Raw genomic sequence first — 20,558 nt, 5'->3', positions numbered from 1 at the left:
AAAACAAGTATTAAAATTTAATTTAAATTTAAATTTTTAATACAAAACCTAATGTACATTTATCATAAAACATATTTCAAGACAAAGCTCTTAACAAGGAAGCATCAAAGCGATTTTCATCTTTTTAAAACGAGTTTACATACCTTTTTAGAACCAATTTCCATGACAAACATCTCACTTCCGATATTCCATTTGTTTACTTCCATTGTAAACTTAGATTATATATATACGACAAATTCATTTTTGTATTAGCGATTCAGTGCGAAAAACATCTTTGCCATCCATTGACTCTTATTTTAGTTCAAGAAACTTTGTTTTATCCGACGCTTTTGGGGCTTCAGTCACCCGAATTCAAAGCAACCACAACAAACCACTTGAGGCTTTATCATTACAGAAACATGGCCGTATTACCCAACCTAGCCTAACAGCCAAAGTAACCCATTTACATGCGTAATATATACGACCACAGCGAAGACCAGCCTTGCCGGCGATCACCTGGGAGTCGATCTAGAGCCGGCCCCTCTAATTCTGCCCCTTCGAGTTAACCGCATTCTTCGTGTATCGAGACAAAGCACCAAATTGATATGCTAATTAGGTGGAATTCGTCGCGGCTCTATTTCGCAACACTTAACCTTTTAAAAGGAACCTGCTAATGTGCAGACACATTTTAATTCATCAGCATTTTTACAACAATTAGCGCCTTCCGTATATTTGTTTGCGCAATGTTCACGTTTTCACATTCCCGTAAGCGTGCCACCTCGAATTCGGGGATCACGATCGATGAGTAACTCCAGTGACTTCGAGGGGCCGGGGCCAAACTTTGCGCAGGCACTGTTCCAAGCCCGAATTGAGTTTCTCCTTATCGCCGGAATGGTCGATTTCCCCACCTTATCAGCTGGAAGTGTAGCAGTGCATCAGCAAATTGTTTCCTCATTAGCGTCGCATCAAAACATCTATAATCGTTAAAAACAGAAAGCACCCGGCACAGAGCTATCAATAGATCTTGGCACTCGGGGGGTTATCGCTCAACAAGTGGAATACCTATAGCAGCCATGAGTGACCAAACATCAACTAAAGATCGCTTCCGTTGCGGACTAGGTTTATAAAAACTTCCGCTGAGCCGAAATGGCCCCAAGCTATAGAAGTACCAAAAAATCATCAAGGAATGACAGCTCTTGCTCTCGTCATTGGTAGTCAGAGCCGAAGATCTCTTTGTGTTTTGTTTGGGTGAACTCAAAGTGACAATAATTCAGATAATGCCAAGCTATTGCGTAATACTTGAGCTTATCTTGAATTTTAATGGATGAGAGCGGTCGAAAATAAACCAGGATTGTGGTTATCTTAAAATACAATACATTGTACTTCGTCGAATTTTACTGGCATAATTTATTGTTTATTTTGAATTAAAATCTTTTAAGTTAAATAAAGGCAGAACGGTTTGACATAGATTATTTGAATAATGATTGTGAATGTCAGAAATGTTTTGATAGTAAAACCATTTAGTCAGCATATCGAAAAAATCAAAAAATCTGCTTCAATCGATTAATTTGCGAACCGTAAACATTCGAAATCAATTCGCATAGCTTCATGAATGAAGCAAAATGTTTATGCTGGATTGGTATACAGATGAGTTTTGTTTTCATTATTTCCCTGAACCGGTTTAGTTAGTATGTATTGCAGACCACTTATGCCAAGATGAGCGCGTGCCTCCCATAAATCGTTTAATGGAGATGTTTCAATTAGAAATCGATTCAATTAAATCCTGTTCGAACACATGTCGCATCAGCTGGAGCTACACCTTACAGCCACTACATTTAACTATATTCTAATTAAATCTAAATTAAATTTGTACTTGTAGTGCTCCACAGCGATTGTCATTTAGCCGGTTTCAGTTTTTTGCTTTGTGAGGTGATTGGTGGGGTCTCATCACCGTCTATTTTTTCGATGCTAAATCCGGTTCAGGGGAATAAAAATAGCAGAATAAAATAAAGGGGAAATAGAAACAAGCGATGCGCCTTACTTAAACGCTCAATTAGCGGAGGAAGATCGTACTGCCGTGTATTTCGGGGGGTGCAAATTTCTAAGCGGTAGTCCCCAGTCACGCCCCCCAATTTCCAGGGGCCGCTGACGCCAGCCACTTTGCTTCCAATTGCCAAACGCCTCTTGTCTATATACTATAAATAAACCAATGTACGTCTGTGTATCCCCGGCTATTCGTATGTTTGTAGGCCGGGTATTGTACTTGTACGATCAATTGGCTTCAATGAATTTTGCGAACGAAGCTGGGAGGACAATTGGAATTGGATTGCTACAGGCCTCCTCGCATCTCACCCCCATCCGAATCATCTTCTCAATTTGCATATCACTTGCCAGCCTTTTTCCCTCTATCTCTCGGGTTATCAAAAGAGCTCCCCGCTACATTGTAAATGCACTTTTATATTAAAGTGCGCACTTCATTATTGCAGCCCATAAAAACACTGGCTTAATGCTGCAGTAATACGCCTTCGGGGGAACGAGAGCGTAAAAGGTTTTTTAGTATTCCTCCAGAGTAATTTGATTTCTTACTCACATAACTTATGGATCAGATCGAGGGTGCGGCTTTGAATAATTAAGATCTGCTGAGGTGTTCTCGATGATCTTGTTCCCAAGCTGGGCATCATATATTGAGGGGATCTTAACTGGCTTTATGTGCATATCATAGGCATCTAAGTTCTAACTGTCGGTAGTTATGGAATTCAAGCAGATGATCATGATTACTCAATAGTAATATCTATATCTCATCGTATTGATTAATAGTAATTTATTTGATCACTAACAACCAGTATTTATTCAACTCGATCATATGACCACAATAATTAATTGAGTAATAATCGTAAATATCAATAAATCCAAGATTTTTCTACCAGTATTTATTAAATTTATCCAGTTTACCATATGATTAAAAATCATTAAGTTGTAGAATATTAATAAAGAACATGTAGAATAATAATAATTGAGGGCGATTACAACTGCATTTTATTAACTTTCACTGTATTAAATAATATCAATATATCTTTGTATTATATGATTCTTGTGACCAGAAATTAATGGACTGTACTGGAATAAAGTCGATGATAACCCGTTTGTTTACAAAGTCGCCTTTGCTTCAATCACACATTTTATTAGATTACAACGGGCTTAATCTTAACGATCCCCGGATTTAAAAATAAAACTATAAGTTACACAAAAAGGATCTTTAACCCACTCACGATCTTTCCGAACCGGCGTTGTATCTGCGATCCGATCTAGAATTTTCCGTTTATAGGGGGTGTGGCGTGAAATCTTTGACAGGTGCATTCGGAAAATTTGTGCAACGATTTGATTGCCTTTCAAGGAATGCATACAAACGAGTGTGTGCACACATTTAGTAAGCCGCTAAAATGCTTCGTTTAAAAGCGGACAAAGCAAACAAATGGCTCGCCAGGCCATAAGCACATATAGCCGGTGTGCAATCGATTGATTAGCATGACAGTTAATATGTTTGCATAGCTGTAAAGCAAAGCGCAGGCAAACACCTGAAAAGCAATTACCGGCGGGGAAAGCTGAGGCGGAGCAGCTCAAGCCGTTGCATAACAAAGTTAAAACAAGAGTGGCTTTTCAAAAGTTGCATCGATTAAAAAATGATTTACATGCGTAGGCAAAAAGTAGGCGACGTTGTGTAGTAAAACTGCTATTTTTAAAGTATTTTATAGATAATACCTATTTTATGAAAATGTTTTAAATCGGAAACTATACCTTCTTTAATAAGTATCCATGCCCAGTCTACGCATAGATCCGATTCATTAATTTTAACGGATCCTATAAATAGAATTTAGTTTTTTAGCCAGGCCTCCTAATGCTCCGCAAAACCACAGATTCTTTAGCACCCCCATTTATTATGGTAAATAAACATCTTAAGGCAGACTATGTGGGTATTTTTAGAGAGAGATTAAACAATATTTGGAATTCATGTGATCTAGTCTCTTTAAAAATAAGTAAACGTGTTACATGTGGTGGCACAGATCCATGATAGGTATCTTTGAGTATACATAGAGCACCTTCAGCATTCGTTGTAAATCGATTGAACTTAAAAAATTAGTCTATTCGAACAGTGGGTCTCTAATCTTAAATTAAAGAAAAGAAACCATTTAGCTAGCAAAATAATCAGAAATCTCTAGAAAAGCAGAAAAAAAGTGGTGGCACAGATCCATGATAGGTGTTCTTTAAGTATACATAGAAACACCTTAATCATTCGAACCGTGTGTCTCTGATCCAAAGCTTAAATAATAGAAAATAAACCATATAACTAAGAAAAGAATCAGAAATCTCTAGAAAAACAAAACAAACGCGCTTTTGGCTCTGGACCCCTTTTAAGTGACCAAATGATCAGCATTTCAAATGTAAGATCGCCCGTCCCACCCACAGTCGCGTCCCATTGGGCCGATATGTAGACTATAGCTATAGCTATATCAGCAGAGAGGCAGCAGCGCCGATGCCCGGGACCAGCTGAGCCACGTTTTGTTGCTGGTGATATTGTTATTGTTTTTACTGCTGCTCGCGCTGTTGTTGTTGATGTTGTTTCATTTGTTGCTGCCGCTGCTGCGACGCCAGCTGCGACTGCGACTGCGACTGTGTCGACTGAGCCAGCGATTGCTGGTTTTTTAGTTTTCGCAACACTTCCAAGCCGCACAGTCGCCGTCGCGTCCCATTCTGAATATTCGAGACTCGATTTCCAAACTCGTGGACCGTGTGTGATCCAGATGCTAGAAGAATGTGACTCTAGTTCGTGCGCAAAATAGAGCAATATTTGATCAACTGCATTTGGGCAAAAGACTTCGGTGCCTTTCGGGTTTTTCCGCGCAGCGCAGCGTGTCCAAAATTAGATACGGAGGAAAACAGAAGAGGCAAGAGTGCGAAGAAAGCGCCACGCTCTCTCGGTCTTCGGTTCTCCACGATTCTGCGATTCTTCTGGGGCCGCCGGCTGAAAACGCTGCCAAAATGAGCGCCAAAACCATGAAAATCTCGAAAATAGCCAAATACATCAAGAAAAGGGTAAATATTTATGAGTCAACGGAAGCCTCGAAAGCCAGAAAATATTAGTCTTCTGCCAGCCGCGAGACATTTCTGCCCGGGGTGAAAGTCTGAAAGTCTTTGCAGAAAATAAAAATAGCAAAACCAAAAGCGAAATCCAAGTCGAAATCGAATCGAAAAACGAAGGAAATTGTGTTTCAAAACGCAGTCAGATTTGTAAACCGCGCGCGTCCCAGCCGAAAGCCAAAAAGTATTCAATGCCTCGGCCATAAACGGTGGCCCTACTGATCGAAAAAGTCCCAATTGCCGCCCAAAAGGTCGGACCCGTCCGAAAATGTCCAGCCCCGACGATAATGATCGTGTAAATGCCTTTGCCACGAAGGTGGAATGTAAATGGATGCTAGGGGCCCCCTGTGTTGCATACCAGATGAAATGGGCAATCCTTGTGTGTGCTCGTAATTTGTCTGAGAATTAAATGTGAATCGTTAGTGAAATTGGTCAAATTGCCCAGCAAATTGTCGAGCCAAGATTTCTCGGCTGGCCAGTGACTAAAAACAAATCCAAATTGGGAGGAAAATTTTCCACTTGATGTTTTGTTACGTTATCGCTAGGTTTGAACAATCTATGTTTGCACCACGACTTCTTTTCCGACCTCGACAACCTCTCAAATTTATGTGGAACCGAAAAACAGATGGAGTTCTTCAACTTCACTTGAACACACATATAGCCCGGTTATCAGTCGCTCTCGGATCTTTTATCTCCCACTCTCGATCAATTCGAGTGCTACGATTGTGCGGGCCATCATTTCAATGAATTTCGTTTTTCGGAGAAATTTCTTTGGATTTTCGTGGGTATAAACGACGCGCAAGTACCCTGGAACTATTTTGATCTGGGCTATCCACTCTTCTCATCTGCATAAACACATATCTTATGACATTTTATGATCGGCTAGAAATTCCTAATTTCCTAAACTCGAGACCCGTCCAGCCGGTCTAAAAAAACACTCAAATATTTTCGGTTTCATTTAAATTTGCATTACAAGCTAGCTTTTTAATGCGGCTATTATATCTTATGTGAGGCACGTTTGACATTTCTTTCACCTTTCGGCATTGTTTGGGGTCGGGTGTCACCTCTTTTTAATTAGCTCTGCTTTGACTGTAATTAAATTTAATTTAAAATGCTTTGCCCAGGCTGAACCCACAATTTCAATAGGACTTTACAGGCAAAAAAAATCTCGAAATATATGAACACTTTTTGTGTTTGCTCAAAAACGAAATTCAATGCGACAATGGGTTCTGTTTGGGGCAAAGAAATCAGCCAGTTGTGAAGAGCCATATAGCCGTATAAGCTTTGTTTATATCTGGCTTGAATTTCCAATGGTTGACTGGCATTATGCCGATCGTATAGTATTTAATTTCTCCGAGGAGTGGCTAACTAGAGGTTAAGAAACGGGGAAAAATAGATATACTGAAAAATGCTGATGTCAAAAACTAGTTTAAACTGTTTAATCTTTCTTTTACATTTTGGATTGAATCATTGTGGATTTAAGCACTTAACAATTTTGTGACTTGAACCAAAATGGAGCGACTTTAATCCTGATCTAGATTGTTTATTTGATGAATATCTTTTGTTGGCATTTTTCTTGTTCCGCCACTTTAAAGCAAAGTTGATACAGAGGAACTGCAGTGCTGAGTGAGTGCTTCCATAGACTTTCACGTTCCTGTTTCTGGACCCGTGAGTCGGGATATTGGGTTACCAGCATCTAACTGCAATTGTTGCCCCATTATGAACATGTTTTTGGTAATACAATACCCACTACCTGGCGATTGTCGAGAGGGCGTTACACGTACCCGGACCGACTAACATTTGACAAATGGCCACACATCGGGCCCACACAAACAAGCAAATCAAATCACTCACATCTACGGTTTCGATGAAAAGATACCCGCCGACACGTGATTGTTTCATCATTGAGGTCGCCAAAAAATAATTGCGTGCAGTCAATTTCATTGTATTATAAAATTGAATTGGAAGCGCCGCAAAAGAGGTCAAACAACTTGTTAACAATGTTTTGAGGAGCGTGGAGTGCCAAAAATAAATGAAATGATAAGATTTACACAGATTCCTCAAAACGATTAAATATTATTTATAATAAGTGGAGTACATTTCCTAAAATATTAGGCAATTTAGGTTCAAACCAAAGATTACTTGTAGTCGAATTTATTAAAGACCTCATACCTAGTCAAATGCGACATGCAATCATATATCAAGCCCCTCGGCTTATACTAAGTTTTTTCGAGCAGACTCCCATTTAACCGGTTAGAATTAATTACGAGTTCTAAGACCCAGCTTCGAAATCATAAGCCGTAACTCAGCCAGTTGTGGGTGATGCAAACTCAATCTTTGATACGATCATGTGATCAAAGCCATCTGTGGACTCTGAAACAAGGGCAATTTGAAGAGTTATCCGTTTTTAACCGGTTCGCAGTCGATTGGCCTCTTAAAACCACCATATGCATTCCGAAGTAGAGCAATGTTTGGAAAGGCGATTCCGGTTACAGTGCATTTTGAAGTACCCAACTCCAACGGTTAAAGGGGCTTGTTTACGCGATTTGAAAAACATATCTTAACCGGTTTGCTGCGTAGCTAATTAGAATACGGCTTGCATGAGTTGGCTCATGTTGTTTTCAAGTTTGTGTTTAACTGACCTGTGATGTGATTGCCGCATTTGACACGCCCACAAATCCGCTTAGTTATGGTCATCGTCTCGGCCACTTGTTCTCTTCTTCCTCCGTTTTCTGTAAGGCGTTTACACAGTCAAACTTCTGAAAATCAAACCAGATACTATCGAATATTTCATATTTATTAGTTTCGATATTAATGTACCCAACCAATAAATATGTAAAACAACGTAATATTCCTTATCATGTCCAAAAAATGTAATCACATTAGCTTGAGCCGAAGATTGTTAGTTATTTACCCAAAAACCTGCTGGTAAAAGACGCATTTAACCCAAAAAATTGAAGAAAACCTTGGCCAAAGCGAAGATGCAGCGACCAAAACACGAAAATCCGAAGAAAAACAAAGCAAAACAAAGGGGAATTAAAAACATATTGGCACGTGAGGGCCAGAAAAAGAAACGAAAGACAGCTCATGCCTAAATTTCTAGCTTAGCAATTTGCAGTCGCCAATAAATTATCGCACAGAAATACATATTACGTATACGCAACTTCCAGAATGCTCCCAGACACATGTTGCAGCAACATGTGCCGCAACACCGTTAATGTTAACTTCACGCCCAACAGCGCTGTTAACGAAAATGTACATGGGAGACCTGTTTTTTTTTCTGGGGTTCCAAAGAGAGTCCATTGAGTTTCAGTCGGTCGAGCAACTTGTTTGAAAACACACAGAGCAGCCCCGAACAGAGGCTTTTATTGTGAAATATTAGAAGAAAAAATAAACAAAAAAACATCTGTGGAAAACCCGGTGAAAAGTAAACAAATTTGGGTGTTCTTATTAGAAAGCCAAGTGTTTACGTGTAACGAAGAAAGGCTGAAAGGCAGTATTGGAAAAGCGGACAGGGGAAGGCGTGGAGCGTGATAAAAGCGGTGGCGACAACAGAAACGCAAATAAACGGAGAAAAAAGCTGAGGGCAAATCTCGTGGGTCACAAGACCATTCAAAAAAGCGAAAGAGAGAGGGAGAGAGAGAGGCGAAATGTGGAGCGCGAGCGCCAAAGCTGTTGCACAGTGCTAGCCAGAAAAGTGGGACACCCACAAGCAAGAGCTTTTTCAGCCGTTACCACTGCTGTTGCTTTGCCCACCACTGTAGGCCATCAGCAACATGTGGTTTGCCATTTCCATTTTTGCCCTTTTGGCCGTTTGCGGGCTGGCCGGTCGTCGGTGGGGTCGCTACCTCTACCTGCACTACGGCCGCCACCTGCTCCCCCGCTCCCTCCTGGCGGCCAAGAACCGCGCGCCCACGCCCCCCCTCTCGCCCACCAAAGATGACCAAAGTCTGGAGGCTCTGCTCGACGAAAGCGGCGAGATGCACGAAACGGTGAGTTCCGATCGGAATGGGACCACCAGAAAGGTGCTCACACCATAGGATAGTCCATAAATGGGACATATATGTATAAATATTATTATGGATCGTCTGAACTAACTAGTTTTGAAGAAGTTAGTCAGATAGCAGTAACTAGAATGTACACTTTGAAGGAATTCTAAATATATATATTTATAATAATGGTGTAAATGTTAAACTATATCGTTATATAAGGGAATATAAAACCTTAAAGCGATACAAAATGTATTATCTTAGTATTTTAGAAAACACCAGTAACGATAGTTCTCGTTCTTACAAAAATCCTAAGTAAATGCAATTTGATATTTGATTTGTTACTTAGAATACAATTTAATTGTCTTAACCTTATGTATTGAATATCTTAGACCAAGGTTTACTTAACTTTGTTGCCTGGTACGGATAATAATTAGTGTCAAGAATATAAGGGTTACGACTATTATAAGCGCTATTATCGCACACGTTTCTCCTATTACAAACCACTTTGGAGCCCGAATGAGCGCCAGGTTAATTGCTAGGACTGCTTTGCAACTATTATGGCATCATAATTAGACACAAATGTGGCTGGGGTTCGGCATCTCGACGAACCCCATTTGTCAACCTGTCAGCGTCGCGAACTTTGGTGTTTGCCCTGGGTCATTGATCTTTCCGGAGGAACCTCCGCCGAAGTATTCCAGTCACTTGGCACCCCATCGAAGTCGGATAATTCCCCTGAGTAATTTGCTAGTCTCTGTTTAACTTTGACAAATACTGGACTTGTTTGGTCCGACGGTGTGACCTCACAACACATGATAACTAACCTAAGTTGTTCTGTGAAGCCAACTCCATATTTACCCAGAAATATGTATAAACAACTAGCAGGGAGGTAAAACTGAGATGCAAAAACCAAACAAGATGACAAATTGCGCACCACTGCTTCGCCTCGCTATTTTAATGCATTCAGGCAAAAACAAGTGAAGTAAAGTAGAAAATAACAAGTGCTGATAAGTTGATTTTAGCATGGAGAACAGAAAGTTGGAAAGAAATGGGGGAAGTAAAGAGCAGCGATATGCAAAGCCAGAAAATAAAAAAGAAACAGCTCCGGTTATAATTAGGTTATCGGTGTTTTATATTTCCTTGGGGAATTAGATACGTTCTTGTCCGGCACTCACTTATGCATATAAGTTTGCTTAAAGTTTGAACTTTAAAGTTTTAAATAGTTCTCTTGGGAATTAGCCTTACATACCGACGTCTGGGAAATTTATTGGTCATAAACAGAGAAAATGCTAGTTTGCACGTATTACTAGTTCTGTTAAATTTTCTTTGGGGCGAAGCAATACAGTTTGTTTTTATGGGTACACATATATGAATCCTAATAAGGGAGTACTAAATTCAAAGGGTGATAGAAATGTTTTGTTTACTAATAAGGTTCCAGCTTTTCAAGGGGGTTTCTTAACAGTATTGCTAATTTGTCGTAAGGCTTTGATCGTTTCTATAAAGTAGATTGTTATGAACGTTCGTATGCTGAACTACCCCGACTATTCGCACCTTTCCCAGCCAGGCCTCTCACACACCTCAATTACCACAAACCCCACCCCACTGAACCCAAGAATTCCTAGCCAGCATACCTATTTTTGCATACCTACTACCTTTTTGCCAGGTCTGCTGTTCTTCGTTTTGGCCCCTTTGTTTTGCTGGCTCTTTCGCGGCTATCAGGTCTCAATACTTGTTTGCCCGGTAAGCTCTTTTCCGCTGGTTCCTCTTCTCTGTTGCCTTTGGCTTCTTTTTGTTTTGGGGCCGGTTCTTTGGATTCGACTGTCTGCCATATACTTTTAACTTTTTGGCCCGAGAAACCAGTTGATGCATAACCGTTGCGGAACATGTTCGCTGCCGTTCCTCAAGCCAAAGTACGTGTCCTCTATAAGTCTACAGCTTTTAAATGGTTCAAATGGTTTAATTAACTAAGTGGCCGTACATGGGCTAACATTAAGTTAGCATGATGGAAATAAATAGTTAAAATAAAGTGACAGGCACTAATATATTTTTAGATTCTTCTACGCTAATAAAGCTATGTATGTACTTCTCAAGTCCGAAATTTGTTGCTAGATGCTCTTTATGTTGACGGTTCTTAAAATTATTAAAATAACACGTTCATTCCATGCCAAAATACAGTGACAAGACATTAAAGACCATCGTCCTAAGACAAGGACAGTCTAATATCATAGATTCGCATTCACAAGAAGCGATGGCCCCGTCAGATTCTTTGGAAATCAATTCCAAAGCCGCTGCCAGTCAATTATAATGAACTCTAAATTATTAAAATCAGATAGCTGGTAAAAGGGTGTGCTATCTTATCTGCATCGGAGAAAAAACGAAAACAAATTGCAAATCTTGCTGTGCAAATATTTCTGGTCAACTGAAATTCAAGCCTTGTGTCGTGACTGAATTACAGGGGTAAACTCCCTTGGGAATTATTTCTTCCCTGTGCGATTGTTCTTACGACTCTTGACAAAACAAGAGGTCGTAAACATTAATTGCTTGTATATGGCGACTATATAGATCTTATCCCAAGCGCTACCGATCTTGAGATGCAGGCAAAGTGGTCTGCAGTGATTTCTGACAAACATCGTAAAGATAACTAGCCTCTAGTTGTTTAATTTATGCTAGCTGAGCTATGCTAACGCACTTATCAGGCCAATGTCGGTTAGGCTATCACAGTCCCCCCAGCAACAAAGTGACACAAATTGTAGTAGTAGTAGCAAATCTTGCCATTAGTAAACAACCAATTATAGAAAACCTGATCATAAAGTAGGTTCTAATGAAACTTATGACCTATAAATAAAAGTATAGATCTACATTTGATATGAAGATAAGGTTTTCACAAGATTTATAAAGTTATATTGATTTACTTTAAATAGAACTCCGAGATAGTGGGTTCTCCCCGAATTAGTTTTGGTAGATCCCAATTTATTCATATATTAGCAGACTTTTCAGAAAACCTGATAGAAAACTGTAATGTTGCTTTTGAGAGATTGAAGTGAGAGAACTCGACGTTACCGTCCATTATTTTGAATACATTTTATTTTATTCCCCTGTGCCCGGTCTCCAAAGCCAGAAACTGGATATGAGCCCTCTCTCCGCCGATATAATATATGCGACTCTCTTTTTTTGCCGAGCAAACTCACGACTTGAGCTGAGTTAATTTGAGCGAACGGCAAATAAATATTTTTCGCTGGCGGCCAATAAAAACGGTTGGCCTGAACCCGTTGGCAGTTGGCTTTTAAACGCGCTACGCCAAAGTCGGTCAAGTCGGTAGAGTCGGCGGATTAATCGCCGCAGCATCTCGGCCACAGAAACCCAGCCGCATTTTCCTGCAGGGCAACGGACGATAAAGGTTCTGATTCGATCAACTGTGCCGAGCACGTGCCCAAGTGGCGTATACTTGATATTGCGCATACGCCACCTGTGTCGCCGTCCGCGTAGAGAGTCTGTGATCCCAAGAAGTCGGGCTAGTTACTGAAAGTGACAAAAACTACATGAAGATGTGCGAATTGATTGTCAGCCACGGACTCGACCGCGAGGTAAAAACATCATTAGTGCGGGCACGACCACATGACTCATGTGATTTCCCAGCTGTTCAATATGGTTTTCATTAATTTCAAAAGGTTTATTTGGTTGTTAACTCTACGCTCAACAGTTAAGCGCAACTCGGCTGAGCTGAGCTCGTGTTTTGAAGTGCTCGGCAAATATATTAAAAAATCTATATGCGATATACATATGTGCCAGCCAGACTGTCATTGACGTTTGACTTTGGCTCGCTCCGATCTGCGATTCAAAACTGACCCTCGTTGAAGTGCGTTAAATTCGCTTTATATTTATTTCTGTGCTTGTGAAATTGCGTTCTGTTGTTTAATTGTGGTGGCCCCTGAAATCGCAGTCACGCCTCACTTACCGGACTCTTTTGTTCCCATTGGGCTGTCGCAAAATGGCACAAACACGTATGAAATTGGCGATGTCTGGCTGTCGAAATGAGTTTCCGATCTGTTTCGCTGACCCAAATTGGCCCGCTCAAAACACACACTCCCATTCAGATCTCGACGACCTTCCAGGCAGCTCGGCTATCGGCGACTATCTGACTTTATCGCAGATCTTATATCGGACTAATTGCAGGCGAGGTCGTCCATCTAGTTGAGATTGCTCGGGGAGTTCCTTCGTAATTGGTTGGAACTCTAGTGTATCGACACTCCACGCCACTTGGGGGTTCTTCAACTCGAGTGTGTGGCCGAAAGCTAATCAATCCTCAGCGAAATCGAGATTTAATCACCCCCTACTGCGACTCCGAAATTCGAATACGGCTAGCTGCATATTTTCCAAATTACTTTCGTGATGTAAGCGGCGTAGTATTTTGCGAGTGGTTTTGTTTTTGGGCCTTATCAAGACTTGCTAATGGTTGAATCACGGCCATCAAAGGAGAGTCGGTCGAGAGGTTGCCTTGGATTTTGAGATGATTTCGGAAACGTGAATGATCTCACGTCTGAATAGAGCGCAGGTGTGGTTGGTAATTGAGGTGCGGGTGCTGTCTGCAAACTGCTTCCTTCTCGGGCAATTGTGTGCAAAACCTACGAAAGCACCTGAATTAAGAGAGTTTGTTTTGGTAATTCGTACTCGAACACGCCGCAGACAATTAGCACAATCATTGACGTCACCAGTATTCAGCGAAATGTTCACACGCTGTCAATGTCGACATTGTCACACCCAGCGGCAATACTAAAAACAGTGTTTATTAGGCAAAAACAATGTCCGAAAAATTAGTCAGAGCGCCGCACCGAATTTCACATGAAGGTGTAGCTTTGCTGCTATCAATAGATGGTAACATAAACAGCTTTGACCGATCAGAAACTGAGATTTCTTCAGATTAGATTGTGCCTATATTGAACTCGGTTGACTCAAACACCCAGTATTTGGAGTGATCATGTTCAGTTCCTCGAAGAAACCTCAGTTTAACGGTTGTCCGTCATGCGATTGCACGAAAAGTTGGTAAAGTTCCACCTTCATCACAAAAGATGTCCTCAGCGAAGTTTTTCGGTAAGATTTGGATGATCTAGATGGTTCTATCGCGATGTTATCAATAGTAGTTCTCCTCCCATACACTTATTTTATTCTCTGCATTAATTTTCTGATAATTCTAATAGTTGGGTGTAACATATTACGATTTGGATGATCTAGATGGTTCTATTGCGTTGTTTTCAACATAAGTTCTGCCATACATTTTTTTGTATTCTCTGTGGAATTATTCTGATAGTTCTAAAAGTTGTGTGCTATATATGCCTACTCTACAGAAATATTTTGACAATTCTGTTAGTTGTGGGTTATACATGCCAAATAGGTCTTTAAAATGGTCAGGAAAGCAGGAGGCTTTGCCTTTGCCTTCATCGGTTTTCATCCGGCGGGCTGTTGATCAGTTTCATTTCGTTGCCAGTTATTGTTTTATTTCGTTCCTTAGGAGTACAGAGCTCCCCAAAGTAAAATTTCGTATTTTTCTACCCCAACCGGGTTTCATTCCGTGTTTCGTCGTTCGCTTCTTTTCGTTGGTCGGTGGCCCGTATCCGTGAAGAGAGTTCCATCCGTAGACCGTGAGGAAGCGTCCTTCGTCTTTGGAGGTTTTGCTAAAATTGGCCGTGAATAGGTAGCCAGAATGAGTAGCCACCAGTGCAGCCTGGGCAAGCTGGCCCAGCGGGGCGCCAGTCTGCGGATCTCTCCGCTGGCCACCACGATGCGCAGTTTCTACCACACCCGCAGCCGGCCGTTCGTGGTCCAGAGCATGGTCCAGCTGAACCAGTGGTCCAAGCCCGCCCAGCCACAGCCCGACAACTTCGAGCGCAGCGGGGTGCGCAAGATCGTGGGGGTCAAGAAGACGCTGGTCAACCAGATGCAGGGCATGGCCCCCAGCCTGGGGCCCTCGAAGGTGGCGCCCTACAAGATCTACGGCAAGTCGCGGCTCTTCTCCTCCTCGAGCAACCTGCACGGTCGCTCGCAGCACCAGGAGCAGGAGGAGGACGAGGAAGAGTACTCGGACCAGGAGGAGCTGCCGCCCCACTCCAAGGCCTCGTTGTCGGCCACGCAGCGGCGCTACAACCAGGCTTCGGGATTCGGCAAGGGCATGGCCTCGCAGGCGGCCAGGGACATCAGCCAGTCCATCCAGGAGGAGCTGATGGTGGTGGACGCCGAGACGCGTGACATGCTCAACTGCGATCCGGGTCGCCAGGCGGTGCGCGACTACCGCGAGCAGATGACCCAGAGGCCGAGAAATCTCCCCGCTGACCCCATGCAGGGCTGGAAGCATCCGCGGCCCCTCAAGTACCTCTCCAATCTGTCCGCCAGCGGCGCAGGCGAGAGCAGCAGCAGCAGCAGTGGGTCGGGGGCCCAGCCCGAGGGGCAGGAGGATCGCCAGATGAGGCCACGTCGCCGCCAGATGGTCGTGAGTCACACCATCCGCAACCGCGAGGCTACCACGAAGGCTCCACCTCCGCTGACGCAGTTCAGCTCCGGACCAAGGTTCGAGATGTACACCTCTAATGCCAAGGAGAAGATGTCGGAGCAGCGCAGCGAGCTGCGTCCGCAGACCAGTTGGCACCGCCCCAAGGCAGCCGTCGAGGACAAGCCGGAGGATCTGCTAATGGACGTTTCCCTGGTCCGGCCGGTGCGTCCGGATATCACGGTGGCCAGGGGCCTCCCGAAGTCCGAGGAGAACGCCGCCGAACCTGAATCGTGGTACGAGCAGCCCAAGGCGGAACGCGAGTTCCTCAAGCAGGCCTTCCTCGGCGGGTCCAGGAGTCGCCGCAAGGCGGGGCAGCCGCGTTTGGATGAGCTCCACTACAACGGGGCCGACAATTCGGCCCAGATAAGCGCCTCACAGCAGGTGATCAACCAGAAGTACGCCGGCTACCGCAGGTCGGCGAGGGGGAATCAGAAGCACATGGTCCGCCAGATCGTGGAGCCGGTGAATCCGACGCCGCAGCTCAATATGCGTCCGCGAGCCATGTCGGAGCCTCGGGACACCCGTAGGAGGCGTGGCATTGCCAGGCAGGGCGTCGAGCGACAGCCCGCGCCCCGTTTCTTCGGCGGATATGGCCAGGCAGCTGCCGGGGAGCGGCAGGAGAATGAAGACGAGGACGACGCCAGGGAGGAGCCGAGTGCCTCCAGGTCCAACTGGCCGTCGCCCAACCACTCGCTGCTTCAGATGTCCTCGCGGAGTGACTCTCGCCTGGAAACGAACAGCAAGGCGCGCGGCAGGAGTGTCTTGGGCGAGAAGCGGGGGCCCAAGAAGCCGGTGGCCACAGAAGCCCCCGTGGAGCACGACATCGGGATGCCAACAGGATACAGGAAGGAGTCGGCCGTGCAGCGCCTGGGAAGCGCTTCCGCCAAGCACAACAGCCGTGCCTTTAACAGCTACTAATCCCGAGTCCCGAACCTCAAACCGCAACCTAAATAGAGCCACGACCACCTCCCTGAACGTCCAATCCAATCCCAATCCGCGTCCACACTTCTCCCAGCCCGACAATAGTTGTACTAGCCAGACGAAAATTTGCGCATCGAGATGTCAAAATCCCTAGAAGTCAATCAAATTGAGGCGTGACAATCTCTTTGGCCAATGTGTAGTAATTTCATCGTAGAACCAAGTAACTTCAATAAAATCGATTACAGTTGTGTAAATTGACTGGAGTGAATACGTTTTCAGGCATTTTTAAAATCGTATCGTAACCGTGATTTTAAAACGGGAAAAGGTTTTAAAAACCAATTTCTTTATCCTGTCTTGTAGGTTTACTCGGGGAAATAGTTTTAAAAGATTGGTAAATCTATTGTTTTTCACCAAGCATATCTCAGCATTGTAAAATAAACATCGTTGCGCCGTCTAAGTGTGTTTTTCTTTCACTTTCGTTCACTCAGCTAGTGCCGATGCCAATCGAGCTCTTTTAATTTGTAGTTAATTTGAAACAATGACAAGAGACATCCACAAAGCAGACACACTAAACTAGCACTGCACTCCAAATGATATACTGTTAAATGAAAACCCAACAGCCCATGCAAAGCACTGAACTCAAAGCTAAACCCAAGAAACCCCAAAACCCAAATAAAACAGCAGAACCTATTTAAAGTATCTTTTGGATATGTCGTTTAGTTTGATTTAAAATTGATATTCACATTTTTGACTTATCGATTAGATTATGTTTAGTAGTTGTGCATTGTGTTATTGCAAATTGTGCTAATATCTGCCTTCTCCCACCAATCGTTATCCAGGTGCTGTCAATGAGCACAGATGAATATCGCAAGACCTCGCTCTTTGCCACCGGTTCCTTCGACCTGGACTTCCCCATCCCAGACCTGATTGGCAAGACAGAAATCCTCACAGAGGAGCATCGGTAAGTTGTCACTGTCAGCGCACTTTGCCCGATCGAATGGAGTTCTATACCCACTTTTTCATTGAGCTGCTCTGGAGGGGAAAGCGTACGCAAAACCCTGCTGGAATCCTAACTAATGACCGTTTTCGATTTGCAGCGAGAAGCTCTGCTCACATCTGCCAGCTAGAGCCGAGGGCTACTCCTGGTCCCTGATCTTCAGCACATCACAACATGGTTTCGCACTCAACTCCCTGTACCGCAAAATGGCGCGTCTGGAGAGTCCAGTTCTGATTGTCATCGAGGATACTGAGCACAATGTGAGTTTAATACTGTTAAAATGTGCTGTACTATCTGATATGATCTGATATCAAATACATATTGAAAGTTCACTGGCCTGCTATAGTGATAAATGATACCATTTTGAATATTTCGGAATAATAAAAACATGTTATTAAATTTTGAAGTCTATAATAGTAATTAAATAGTATGTAATTATCACATTTACAAGGCTAGTGAACTCCCCACTACATACTCTATATAAAGGGCTGCGATATAATATGCAAAGTGACTGATTTGCCGCCACTTCGTGCTTTAAGCCTAATAATAAGTTTGTTTTTGAATGCTTAGTCTGAAATGCTAATTGGTCAAATTCTTCTTTAACACCTGTTTAATACGTCAATTAAAACATCTTAAATTTGAGCTAAGTGCAGTAATGATAAAAGTAATTAAGAGTTGTATAAAAACTTGGCAATTAAACCAAAGGCCTGTCATGACTTTAATCCAAAACCCACCTGCAAATTGACTGAGTTATCATTTTTTAATAACTATTTTTGATTGTTCCTCCAGGTATTTGGTGCCCTGACATCCTGCTCGCTGCACGTGTCGGATCACTTCTACGGCACCGGCGAGTCCCTGCTCTACAAGTTTAACCCCAGCTTCAAGGTGTTCCACTGGACTGGCGAGAATATGTACTTCATCAAGGGCAACATGGAGAGCCTTTCGATTGGCGCTGGAGAGTGAGTGCAAAATTCTGAAAATAAGTGGCAATTGCTAAAGCTTGTTTCGATTTCAGCGGTCGCTTTGGCCTGTGGCTGGATGGCGATCTGAACCAGGGACGATCGCAACAGTGCAGCACATACGGCAACGAGCCTCTGGCGCCACAAGAAGACTTTGTTATCAAAACACTCGAATGCTGGGCATTTGTTTAAGTGAATTTCTGTTGTCAACAACAAACACATTTAAGGATGGGAGCGAGGGCCTCCTGCCTACCTATCTATTTAATTAACTATATGTACTTGTACTAAAACCAACAACCTGAGAAAGATGTCAAAAGCTGATGTGCGCCTGAGGATCCTCCGGAACGGTCCACACAGCCCCACACCCGAAAACACTTGCATACACCGACACCACAAGAGGGGAGGATACAAAACACTGACCTGATCTGAGGGGGAATGCTTGTGAAAATTTCTGTTCTCGGAAGCAACATGCGAGTTAGCTATGCGTTGGAACGTATTAATTATTTAGTTTTTATATTACATACTATTAAACAAAAGCAACTAAATTATGTGTTAGACTTAAACAAAAACAGAACATGAGAAAACCCGAAAAGGCGGACAAACGACACGGAAACTAAAGCAAAAACAATTGAAGATAACATTAGAGGTCATCACACATCTCCATGAATTATACAGCACATGCATACACCCACATACGCCTACATAAATACACATTTAACCTAAGTTCTTATTATCGAAAACTATAATCACCAAATTGTGAGAAGTAACATATAGCTAATTGCAAATACTGATCATTTATCGTGCCTATTTCTCTTGATTGATTTCAGTTTGAATTTAATTTCGATTGTTTGAGTTACCTTATTCAGAGCACTGTGAAAAAAGCGAGCTGAGAAGTTGGGAAAATAAAAAGAATGTCGATATAATTTTTAGTGCAAAAGTGCTGATTGCAAGTAAAACTAAAAGCGAAGATAACTCTTAACGATTTGACTTTTATATACATGTAAAGAAGGAGCCGAGAAGAGCTGAAAGCGAGCGTTTTATTTTTTAGTTTTACACGATATACATATATTTAATTACGATTATTTTAATGCTAATGATGTTGACTTTTATGCAATTATACTAAACAAAAACAGAAACAACACCAGAATGAAATACACAATATTATACAACCAAACTGGCCAAACAGAGGTTTTTCTTCATCCATGCCCAGAAGTTGGGTCCCCAGTCGATCGTTTGAATATGTATCGTAGGTGTGCTGCACTTTTGTAAGGGTCCCCGGCAGGCAGATTTGTTTTGTAGTTGTAAGTTTTCTCCGCAGATATCGGTCACACCCCTACATACACACATTTGCTTCCGCAGCAGAGTCAGACGGAGCTCCTGCTGGTGGAAGAGGTTTTGAGGAAATCAAACCGACAAACTTAAATGGCTTTATATCCCTTTTGAGATACAATTTCAGTATAATTATAAATGAATAAATTATATACATATATGTATACACATACGCTAATATATAAATGTACAATGGTAGCAACGTAAGTGTAATTTTTGTAGTGTATTTGCGCCCCGAAACAAGACCCAAACCAACCTTAACCCAGCTCCCAATCGATTGTATTGTAAACTCCCAAAGTAATACGGTTCGCAGCCGTGTCAGAAACATATTCTAAATATTCAAAATACACACAAGACGGTGGAAGATAATTTGAGAGAACAAACGAAACCAAATTGCTGATATTTTACACTGAACAGAGTTCGAAACTAACGAAAAAGTAAAGTATATAAAACATTTCATTTCATTGGAGTTAAAGTTTTTACCGGCTTAAAAAGATGAAAGAACTCACAAGCAACGCACACAGACAACAAAATAAAATGTGAAATTAAAAAACTATAAATTGTAAAGATAATCCCAATCCAGAGAATCCTCTTAGCATGCAACAATTTAGAGAAATTTAGCTGAAAATTTGCACGCACCCCAGCCCTGAAAAATTGAAATATACATATGAAAAATTAAGTAATGGTGAACTATGGAGACTCACGCT

General features: G+C 42.4%; 2 protein-coding genes and 1 long non-coding RNA gene across 33 annotated transcripts in view; 2 read left to right on the top strand and 1 right to left on the bottom strand.

Annotated features, from left to right (window-relative positions):
• The window catches only part of mtd (TLD domain-containing protein mustard), an 81,837-nt gene extending 62,141 nt beyond the window's left edge, over nucleotides 1-19,696 (top strand). For 26 of the 31 annotated variants that reach the window (XM_065866170.2, XM_036818960.3, XM_036818961.3 and 23 more), the window contains 4 exons: nucleotides 17,406-17,527; nucleotides 17,664-17,823; nucleotides 18,353-18,522; nucleotides 18,579-19,696. In XM_065866170.2, coding sequence (XP_065722242.2) covers nucleotides 17,406-17,527; nucleotides 17,664-17,823; nucleotides 18,353-18,522; nucleotides 18,579-18,714 — 588 coding nt within the window. In that variant the 3' untranslated portion in view covers nucleotides 18,715-19,696. Of the gene's footprint in view, nucleotides 1-4,696; nucleotides 5,071-5,391; nucleotides 5,411-8,450; nucleotides 9,108-12,416; nucleotides 12,689-14,169; nucleotides 14,193-17,405; nucleotides 17,528-17,663; nucleotides 17,824-18,352; nucleotides 18,523-18,578 lie in introns of those variants that run through there. The other 5 variants (XM_036818972.3, XM_065866174.2, XM_036818971.3 and 2 more) reach the window with 5 other exon arrangements.
• On the bottom strand, nucleotides 634-3,745 carry LOC139352942 (uncharacterized). Its single transcript, XR_011604001.1, has 2 exons — nucleotides 2,021-3,745; nucleotides 634-1,947 (listed from the first exon to the last, which is right to left on the bottom strand). It is a non-coding gene; the product is annotated as an uncharacterized lncRNA (long non-coding RNA).
• On the top strand, nucleotides 14,239-16,824 carry LOC108006943 (uncharacterized). Its single transcript, XM_017070545.4, has one exon. It carries the CDS (start codon nucleotides 14,803-14,805, stop codon nucleotides 16,561-16,563), a length of 1,761 nt encoding a protein of 586 aa, XP_016926034.4. The 5' UTR covers nucleotides 14,239-14,802; the 3' UTR covers nucleotides 16,564-16,824.
• Nucleotides 19,697-20,558: the final 862 nt, after the last annotated feature.

Source organism: Drosophila suzukii, chromosome 3, assembly GCF_043229965.1.
Source record: "Drosophila suzukii chromosome 3, CBGP_Dsuzu_IsoJpt1.0, whole genome shotgun sequence".
In the NCBI taxonomy this organism is placed as follows: Eukaryota; Metazoa; Arthropoda; class Insecta; order Diptera; family Drosophilidae; genus Drosophila; species Drosophila suzukii.
Note: the sequence above shows the minus strand (reverse complement) of the source record. Positions and strands in the feature narration are given on the sequence as shown.